Source organism: Pteropus vampyrus, unplaced genomic scaffold (genome assembly GCF_000151845.1).
Source record: "Pteropus vampyrus isolate Shadow unplaced genomic scaffold, Pvam_2.0 Scaffold29, whole genome shotgun sequence".
NCBI lineage: Eukaryota > Metazoa > Chordata > Mammalia > Chiroptera > Pteropodidae > Pteropus > Pteropus vampyrus.
Genome location: NW_011888810.1, coordinates 2699820 through 2710403, shown reverse-complemented (window position 1 = coordinate 2710403; position 10584 = coordinate 2699820). Strand labels below are relative to the sequence as shown.

The following is a 10584-nucleotide window of genomic DNA, read 5'->3' as shown; positions in this document are numbered from 1 at the left end:
TGGCAACTTATAAAAGTACACAGAGTCCCCCTTCCATCCTGAACCTCCCACGGTGGCTTTTGTTCCTGTTGTCCATTCTGCCACTGGGTGCTGGCTCTTGGCCAGCCATTCTAGATCAATGCCCTGATCAGGTTTGTCTGCTCTTGGATGCTGACTTCTCGACTTGGCTCAGTCAGTGCCCAAGGGGCTCTCATTATTGCCCTTGCTTAGGAAGGCTCTGGTCACCCCTGACCCAATGCCACCACATCTTTATCTCCAGGAAGGGGTATGGAGGATGGAGAAGTACAGACCTCACTGGAAACCTCAGAATCCAAGGATCAGATGGGGCTGCTTTACAGAATTCCCATGGGAAAGTGCACCAGTGCTCACACACGCTCACACTGCATCCTCACAGTAATTTTGAGAGAGGCAGTGTGAGCCCCGCGCGCAGACACGACACGGAGGCCAGCAAGGAGGAAGACGTGCCAGAGTATCTGTCACAGCCAGGGAGCTTCTCTGGGGACAGTGCTCCATTTATGGCTACCTGCAGAGACAAGTTTTCATCCGAGAGACCTGAGGGACTTTACCACGTCCTGCCCAACTTCCTCCTGGGCCCAGGCCTGCGGGTGCTCACACAGAAACACACCCGTACTAAGTCCTCAACTGGCATGCACCAGCCTCTGCCCATGGCATTTGCCAGCGTAAGCACTAATATGGAAACTATTGATGTAGCAGCAATGCCACGCCGACCACAGTCCTCAAAATGTGTGTGTATGTGTATGTAGGTGTCCATCTAACCTCATATTTTAAATAAATCTAATACACATATAATCTCATGCGTATATGTAAAATTCATCTCATCACTAAAGAGTGATGATGTGCCAACAACTGTTCTAAACATTTTATATATAAGTAAAATCCCATTTATACAAGTACATAATCTCATTTATATACCTTTCATATATTTGTATAAATCTTATATATAAAGCCTCATATACATATATACACATGTACAGACCACATTAAATCATTAAAGGGTGACTATCTGCCAACTCTTCTAAAACTTATATATAATGATATTTATACATAATATCATTTATATAAATCTTACGTATATAAAATTGTGCCTATACATTTAACCATTAGTGACTATGTTAGTAACAATTTTAAATATTATATGTATAGTTTCATTTATATATACATACATAAATCTCACTGTGCAAATCTCATTTAATCATTAAAAAGGCTAATTTTTATTGTCATTTATATATTTAAATAAATCTCATATATAAAATATATATACATACACAATCACATATTTGCATGTGTGTATGTAAATCTCATTTAATCATTTTAAAAAATCCCTATGAGATAGGTACAGTTGTAATACCCAAAGGCTGAGTGAGGTCAAACACTCTATGCATATGATACTAGGTCTCGGCCGAGCTCCTGGCACCCCCACTCAGATCTGTGCCCCCAAAGCTCAGAGCTGTCCATGCCTCAGGGGTGATTCCAGTTTCCTAGCTGCTCAGGCCCCAAATCTCAGGATCACCCTTGGCTCCTTTCCTTCTGTTTCCATAACCAATCCACCAACAAATCTTAGTTTGCCTTCAAAATACACTCAGGTCTTCACTTCTCACCACCCCAACTGCCCCATCCCTGATTCAAGCCTTTTTGGAGGGCAGATGGACAGCTGCAAGTCTCCTATTGGGCTCCTTGCCCTCACCCTGCCTTTACCTGCTGTCATAGGCAAATCTGTTAAAGCAAAAGTCAGTGTGGCCACTCCTTTCCACATCCTCCAGAGGCTCCCATGTCACTCGAGGTGAGAGCTTGAGTCCTTATCAAGACCCACAAGGCCCTACAGCATGTATCTCCCATATGGAATCACCATATGAAATCACCACCTGCTAGAGAGTGAATAGTTTCTAGATGTAACTTATGTATCTAAGATTTATTAAGAAGGGTTAGTAAGAATTTCTTTGGAGAGAACTGTGCTTCCCACCATGACACACGCACACACCTAGAAAGTGAGGAGGCCTCCTCTTTCATCTGAAGTCAAAGGAGGAGGAGGCTTCAGTGAGAGATCTGTATGTACCTCCTAAAACTTACAGGACACAGCGGATTGGCACCTGACTCATGCCTGAGAAATATAATGGACAAGAGGTGGAGGCTGACTCTACTCCACCAGTGAGGTGGTCACTGCTGTTCAGAAGTTAGCGTGCTCCCCTTCTCTGTTTGGGCACAGAGTGCATGAGTGTTTTCCTTGAGCCATAATATGTGGGCCAGGCATGGCCAAGAGCTGGCTTGGTGACTGTCTTGTCCTAAACGGGCCAACAGACCTCAACTGGAGAAGGTAGCAGTGGACCACTAGACTCCTAGAGGCTGAAGGAGGAGTAATGTACTGCTGATACAGAGTTTATTTGGTAATTATAAGACCGGTACCATCCACTGAGGGAGGCTGCCAAGAAACCAATACAAGTTCCGAGAGAGAGAGAGAGAGAGAGAGAGAGAGAAAGAGAGAGAGAGACTATGAGGCCCAGAGAAATAAAACCCCTATTTGAGAACAGCACCATTTTGTCCTAATACAATCTTTCTTGCCAGAGAAGGCAGTGAGGGTCAGCAAGAATTAATCAAGCCTTCACCTTGAATGTAGTGGAAAGCTTTGATCCTTAAAGGAAACATGGCTGTTTTTTATTATTGAATTGATGCTGTGTTTGTGACTTTAAGGAACTGTTGTTCACCACAAAGATCCTGTAGCCTACCTGTGTTTTTGTCCATGGTTGGGAGAGAACTATTCCATTAAAGCAGACTGAAAGGGACAGTGAGAGAAAAAATAAAGTTGCTTATGGGATTGCACTCTCTTATTGCTTATTCAGTATACTGGTGGGTCATTTAATTGTTGATACGTCTGACCAAATGGGCGTTTCGGCCCACTTCACTGTTTCACTTTCTTCTCACTACTGGAGAAGGGGCTCTTTCACCACAATATCACATTACAGTTAGCCCTGAGAGACAGTCAAAGGAACATGGGTTCGTCTTACAGATGTTACACTTTGAAATATCCAAAAGGCCTTGTCCAACCTACTGGAAGAACCAGAAGCAGTCCAGATGCGACCTCGCCCACTTCGGATGGAGTCAGGACCCTGGAGAAAGGACCGAGAGGCACACGGAAGAACAACGATGACAACGCCACCAAGAACAACAGAAAGAAAAAGAAAAGGGAGGCAGGTAGGGAGAAGACCCTGGGCTCTGGCCAAGGCCGGCTGGCCCACGAGAGCTGAAAGGTCACCTGATGGAAAGTGAACAATTAACGGTGCACCACGTTCTAGACTCTGAGGGTGTTTGTGTTGTGTAAGAAGTTGTTCTTTCCAGTACTGCATGGTGGACAGTTCGAGGATCATGGCAGGATTTCCTGCCTTTCGCACATTCCTAGCCCCCAAGCTCCTTCATGACAGGGGCTGTCTGAGTAATCTGTCTCTTTCAGCAGCTGTGCAGTGCCCGAGACAGAGCAAGGGGTGCAATACAGCTGCTGGATGGACAGATGGGCAGACGATGACCTTGTGCAAATCCTTTTCCCAAGATTCCCCGTTGCTGTGAACCCCTGAAAGACTTCCTCGTCCTCTTTCCTGCAGCCCCTGCAAAGTCTCGGGAGCCAGGCTCTGGAAGCCCGGGGCCCTCGTCAGTGCACCTCTCACAAGAGCCATGTTGATGATCCAAGCAATGAGATCATGCAGGTGAGAGGACTTTACGGAACTCCATGGTGGCAAATATCATTGTCAGCGACGTGTGGCAGCTCCCTAGGGAAGAGGGAGCCCTGTGCAAGCAAACCTTCTGGGCATACTGGGGAAGGAGTAAATGCTCATTTCGACCCCCTGAAAAATAATCCTGTGCCCCCCATTCTAGAGTCCTCTGCAATCAAGCTCTTGCTGCCAGCGACAACCTGCCTAAATAACTGAAGCCTCAAGCCAGATGTGGGTGGGGGTGGCCCATGCTCCCCCAAAACCCAGACACAACCTAGAAGCATTAGATGCCTCAACCCACTGGAGGCCCCAGAAGTTCTCTGTTCAGAAACCACAGAACCTGTTTGTGAGTTTCATGTACAGGCTGCACAGAGGGGTACACGGGCAAATGCAAATGAAGTTTCAACCTTTTTATTCAAAGCAGCTTTTCACAATGTATAAATACTGCATATTAGCACACATGAAAATACAACTTCTAAGGCACCCAGAAATGTGTTCATACACGTTACAGGACCATTCACAAAGAGAGTGTACAATTTGCTCTAGACAGTCAGCATTTGATAAATCAGAAGATTATTATCCCTCAGTACTGCACCCAGTCTCAGGAAATATTTACAACGTGGTGAGAAAGGGTCAGTTGTACCTGCTTTATAATTCTATGAAGTACTCATACTTACAAATACTCGGAACTAGTTAAAGACTCTCCCATGATAACCTGGCAAAAGAAAACGAGTAGCCTAATTTGCAAAGGTCTCCTTGGATTTTGGTGTGTGTGCTACATCCATGATCAAACTCAAACACTCTTAGGGTGGGCTGGATAAGTTTTTGGTAGCCTGCTTCATCATCAGAAGTTTGGTAATAAGCCTTACCACTAGAATACCACTTCTTCAGCATCAATCATTTCTCAATCAGTTAATAGATCAATGATTTCATCATGAATGAGAAGGGAGCATCACCTGGTGCGAGAATTGAAGAAAATTCCTCTCATGCCAAACAGGAACTAAAACGGGTCAATGTAGGGCAAAAGAAGGTAGAAAGTCAGCAGTTGCAGGATCACTGTTCAGTGTAGACACATCTGAAGAACTCGTAGTGGAGGTTCCTATTCAGATGGAGCAGTCTGCACTGGTAAGAGAACCTGAAGAATGCCAGACTTCCTCTTTTTATGATATGGACAAAGGCTGAGACTGCACAGCAAAAACACACACCTGAGAGAGCGAGTTTCCATCTGAGAAACTCATCTTTCAGAGCCTTGTCAAGGTGACAACAAATCCCTCTGTATGGCCAGCCAGGGGGAGCATGAGGTTGGTGGGAGTAAGCAGTTTCTCTGTGCCATGAAGCATGCACACCTCCATCTAGATGTGCCTACAATCTATGAGGTTCGTGCTTTGTTGAATAATGAAATTCTTTGGTCCTTGGTTTCATGAAAGGCAATATTCACAATCCTGTCAACATGGACATCAGCAAATGACTTCAAGCTGGGACTAATGGCACAGGGACAAATTAAATACTAGATGGAAAACTCTATACCCTTCAAACTTCCCAAAATCGCTTTAATGAGCTCCAGCATCAGGCCAGGTGTTGGGCCAACGAGGCATAGTCAACCCATGGAAATGCCAGAGCTGAAGCTTAAAACGAGAGGTCAGTTTTTCTGACGGCCACATACACTGCAAATAGTTGAAGCAAACTCTATCCCAATGGTAGATAAGTTGACTCTACGAACATTTACTGAAGATGAACCAAATAACTTGACTTTATTTGTACTGTAGCCCTGGTCTCAAAAGCCTTGGTAAGGAGAATTGGTTGGTAACTATGGAAGTGTGACCAACTGAAAGGAATAATAATTAAAAAAAAAAATTAAGTCTAAATTTTAGTTGGTTTTATTAGATCTCAGACAAATGGGATGTGCCACCAATGTGCTCTATGACTTATGCTCCATTAAAACAGGCCTGGGTGGACTGACTCAGCTGATGTGTACATTCTGCATCTAGTTTACCTCTGCCCTGCTAAACTCGGGCTCCTTATGGCTTAACACACATAGTTCACTGATAAGACAGTCAGGACACGTGGAAATGCTGATTATGTAACTGAAATCGACTTCAGATTGTCTACACAGTAAGACTCACATGTAAACTTTATTAACATCTCTCAAGGAATGCTGACCTCAGCCAAGCTGGGCATTCCCAAGTCGCCCACAAAAAACCTGGGGTCAATCGCCAAGGTCAGGAGCAGGAAATGCCATTTGCTCAGGACAAATGATGGACCAGCAGCCCTCCCTGTGACCGTGTCTAAACCATGTGAATAGTATAAAGGTGGCTCTGGAAAACCTGTCGTCCTTGGTCCATTTCTATGGCCGGAGACAATCACCAAGGTGCCTATCTGGCCCCTGCCGTCATCATCACAACCAAACTCTTCGGATTAGCCATGACTTACAGACGGCATAGAGTCCATCAACATGGCTTATGCTGCTTGGAAGAAACAACCCGTATTACCTTTTTTTTTGCAACAAGCTTAAGGCTCTGTTCACAAACTCCATCAACTGCCACACAGTGAGAATTTATGGGGAGATCTTAAACTACACATGTAGTTGCAAAGGTTGGAAAATTTACTGATCCTAATGGTAAGGCTTATTCATAGATTCAATACATTTTCAAATTATACTTCAAGAAAAAAAATTAACCTGCTCTCTAACAACATAAGAGCATTAGAGTCTAATGGGGGGGGGGGAAAAAAAACATTGGCACCGAACCAGTATGCTATTTTTTGAAAGGACAAGTGATATTAATGGAAAAGATTGCCTAAAACGCATATCCTAACTTACCACAGAAATATAAAAGTTTATATTCTGAAAATATATACTGTATTAAAGTCTGTAAGCATTTCAACCAAAATTTGCAGAAATAACTAAGCAACACTTATCTACAACAAAAATATACATGCAAGACAACCCCCAAATGGTTTCTCTTAAATATCTACAAAGGCAAAGTGTAGGTTTGTAAAGATTATACAAAACCATTTACAGAGAATAAAATAAAATACTTAAGAAATCTCATTTAGAGTCTTAAATACTGTGTATATTAGTGAGTCTAAACTAACATATACAACAGACCTAAGTATCTGAATACAGAAACACAGAAGAGAAACAATTCTGTATTTTAAATATTCACTTAGGAAGATTTGAAGATGTTTCTATTTGTTTCTTTGTTTAAAAAAATTTCCACAGAAACTAGATTGTAAAATTGCATGAATATGACAATTTCAAATTAAAAAAAGTTTACAAAATTTTTTAAACCAACAATTAATAATGGGAAATACAATTCAGCATTCAGTCAAGGCTATTTTAAAATGTGGATATTCAGAAATACAGTTGCATTGATCAAAGTCTATTGTGATTATTATTTTTCCATCCTCATACTAAACTTCATATGGATAAAACATTTTCATGCTTCAGAGAGAACATTTCCTAGTTTAATCTATCAAACAAAAATAACATTTTAAATCAATTCTCTACTACCTTCTCATAGTTATCCAATTTCACTAGGGTAATTTGTGATGGTTTTCACCCACAGACATTATTCCAGAGCCAGAAAGAACATGTGGGCACACCAGCATCAGTCTGCAGCTTCTGAATGGTAAGAAGCTCTGATCATCACCTTAGCCAAGTTCTACAAAATGTCCTCTTGGAATGAGGCTGTTAACTCAAATGCAAGTGTGACCAACTGAATGGAATCACAATTTTTTAAAAAATTTAAGTCCGAAATTTAGTTGGTTCTGTCATATCCCAAACAGTGGGATGCAAATGCTGCACTACAAGACACTGGATGCTAGTCACCAGCGGCTGGAGCAGAGAGGGAAGGAGAGTTCTGATGCATGGCTAATAGGATGGCAAGGTGTGGAATGCCTAGAAGGTTCCCTGACGAAAGAGGTACCTTTAACTTCCCACCCAGAGCTGTTTTTCCAACCCTACAGGTAATCCTGGGATAGAGCTGCCCAAATCAGGCATGATTCCTCAAAGACCTGCCCAGGCTTTGGGAAGTGACAGACACAGAGTGGGGTGGGTGAGACAGAGGTAGGGTGGGGTAGGAGCAAAGCAGGGCAGAGAATGAAGGAAGGATCCTATGGGTAGAGAGAGGGTGCTGGGATAGAAGATAACAAGTGAAAGCCTGAGCCCTAAGAAAGCTATCAGGACAAACCCAGACACACGCACAGGTCTGGCATTTTCCATTCCCGGTCAATTTGTGCTAAGTTCTGTGGATTTCGTCTGCACATTATCAAAACAACTATCCAGAAAGTGAAAAATTCAGAGATTCAGTCTACCCTGTAGTAAACGAATTTAATAACCAACTTTCGCCTGATTTGTGGAACATCCATCCTGAACTGACTATATGGAAACAACCAAAAATCAGACCATACTTTAAAACCCCTCCTGTCATAACTAGAACCTACAAATGAACAACAGGAATTCCACCTTAGTGATGGTTTCACATTCCTACCTTATCATCAGAGATCCTTGAAATGCTTAGAAGTCTGGATTTGTGATCTGTCCAAAGCTAAAATATTTCTGGTGCTTTCAGCAGAGAACAAAGATGGACATGATCAAAAAGACTTTCCAAACATTCTCCTCTATCTCCAACAAGAATCCTGACACTGCCTCCATGGTAAATGTATCTCCAGCAGGTAAACAGAAAGCAAAGGTCTCTTTCTCTAGAGCTCTTAGCAATGCTGAAGAGATTATCTATCACAACACACAAGAACGAGGCTTGTCGAGGGGCTTGAAGAAAGCATACATTTGTTTTCTCAAAGGAAGAGACGAAACTCAAGTGGAAATGTGACAAACAGGCATTTGGGAGAAAGCAGACGCTTCCCTAGAGTCATTCCCTATAGTCTAGGTCTGCAGTTCCTACAAGATCCCACACAGTCAAAGTAGAGGGTACTTAGGACTTCAATTCCATCTTCCTCTGGCTGAATTCAGCCAAGGTGGTTGTCCCCTGCTGGCTCCGCATGGCCAAGATGGCACAGATGAAAAAAGGGAGGAGACAAGAAGCTTTTCTGTCCCTGACCCTCATGAAGTCATGGGGAAACTCAAAAGCAGAAAGATTTTGACAGATGGAACCAAGGTTGTCTTAAGAAACAAGAGTCCAGAGAAACTTCAGATTCACTGTCTAAAGGACCATGTCTCTAGTCATAGTGCAGACACTCCATGTGTTCTCTGAAAGACAAAGCTCAGAGCCACGAATCCTCTCTGTCTGGCCCACTGCCTCTGGTCACCTGTAAGAGAGAAAAAGGGAGCAGAGAGAGATAGATAACGGTAGCAATGACTTTCTTTTTCTCAGCCCTCCTCCCCTCCCCTGGCTGTGCCCAACTCTCACTGTTCTACTCAACTCTCTCCAAGCAAAAGGGACAAGAGAGGCTGGCAACTAACACAGGGAAGGAGAAGACGGGTGAGCAAAGGGCCTCTGAGGACATTCAGGGGCTGTGACGGGACTGGGAAAACCCTGCCCCTCTGAGAATCTAACTTCCTCTGAGTGCTTGACCCATAACAGGCTTAAGCCTCACACAGAACATGCCGCTGCCATTCCTCTGCTCTAACCTCGATGTTTACCTTCCTCCTCACCCACCAAAACCCAAGCCCCTCCTTCCCCACACTCACCCACAGACTTTGGGCTGATGGTCTAAATACAAATCCTGGGGTCCCCATGCATCCCAGAGGCTCTGGGGGCAGGAGACCTCATCCCTGGCTATTGCTCACTGATGAGAGCAAACAACAAGAAAAAAGATGGGTCGTCTGAGCTTCTGGACGCAAGAAGATTCAGTCCTTCTATTGACAGTTCGGCAGAGTGGGGGTGCGTCCCACCTTCCTGGAAAGCCAAACCAGACATCGCTGCCCACACCGAAGGGATGAACTCTGAAATCCAAGTTCAGTCATTCGCCCCAAAGAAAAAAGACTTACTCTAGGCAACATGCATTCCCCAAGTGGGGCCTATTCCTCACCCTTTCCTGATGTCACACAATTAGGGACTGGGTACACGTCTCAGTACCATTCAGGTTAGAGGCCCCTTTATATCCTTAAAGGCAGCGGAGTGAAGGGGAAGCTCCTCCACGATTTCTCTTAAGAACAAGTATTCAATTATTATAGCTGAGAACTGTTTTATACACAGAGGATTTGGTACAGAGCTATTCCTTTTATCCATAGAAATCCTTACATTTTATCTCTCTGAATTTTTTTCTACATGGTTCATTGCTAGAATGCACCAAACAGCATGAACCTTGTATGGAATTTGGTCCAGGGCAATATGAAAATAATATCTGTATGAATGACAGATATCATAATATATAAACAAAAATAAATAAATTAAATAAGTCTGATTAAAGAAAAACATTTTCCTAGGAGTTCGTGTTTTTGTAAAACTAGCTTTACATATAATACACATAAATTATCAGAATTTCCACTTACATTGTTTTAAAAATATATATTTAACAAAACATTCCTAAATGTACAATATCTGGGTTTGCAAATCACTCAATTGGGTTTTAAGACTAAGCCCTAAAAGTCACACAGATATGCATCAGAGAGGAGACTGAGGCTAGCTCTGCACAATTGTTTTGCTCATTGGTCTGGAAATTCCCTTTGATGAACTGTGCCCCATCCCCAGATCTGCACTTAACCAATAGCTAAGTCTCCAAATCAGAGGCACTGTGTAGACACAGTCTGAGTCAGGAAAACGGGGGAAACTGGGTCTTCCCCTTCCGGGAGTGGGATGGTGCATTTCAGAAGGTGACAGTGGCTGACAGAGGCCTGGGAAGATACAGCCCTCAATAGCTCTCTAGTCAGTTGGGGTCGGGGCATGGCGGAGGCCAAGTAGGCTGC

The 10584-nt window shown here is 43.3% G+C and overlaps 1 protein-coding gene across 1 annotated transcript in view; it reads right to left on the bottom strand.

The window, feature by feature from the left end:
* Nucleotides 1–519: 519 nt before the first annotated feature.
* CDYL2 (chromodomain Y like 2) overlaps nt 520–10584 on the bottom strand; it is a gene marked incomplete at its 5' end in the record, with an annotated part of 169327 nt that continues 159262 nt past the window's right edge. Inside the window, 3 exons of the mRNA XM_023528592.1 lie at nt 520–608; nt 10296–10301; nt 10473–10480. Coding sequence (XP_023384360.1) covers nt 520–608; nt 10296–10301; nt 10473–10480 — 103 coding nt within the window. The remainder of the gene's footprint in view (nt 609–10295; nt 10302–10472; nt 10481–10584) is intronic.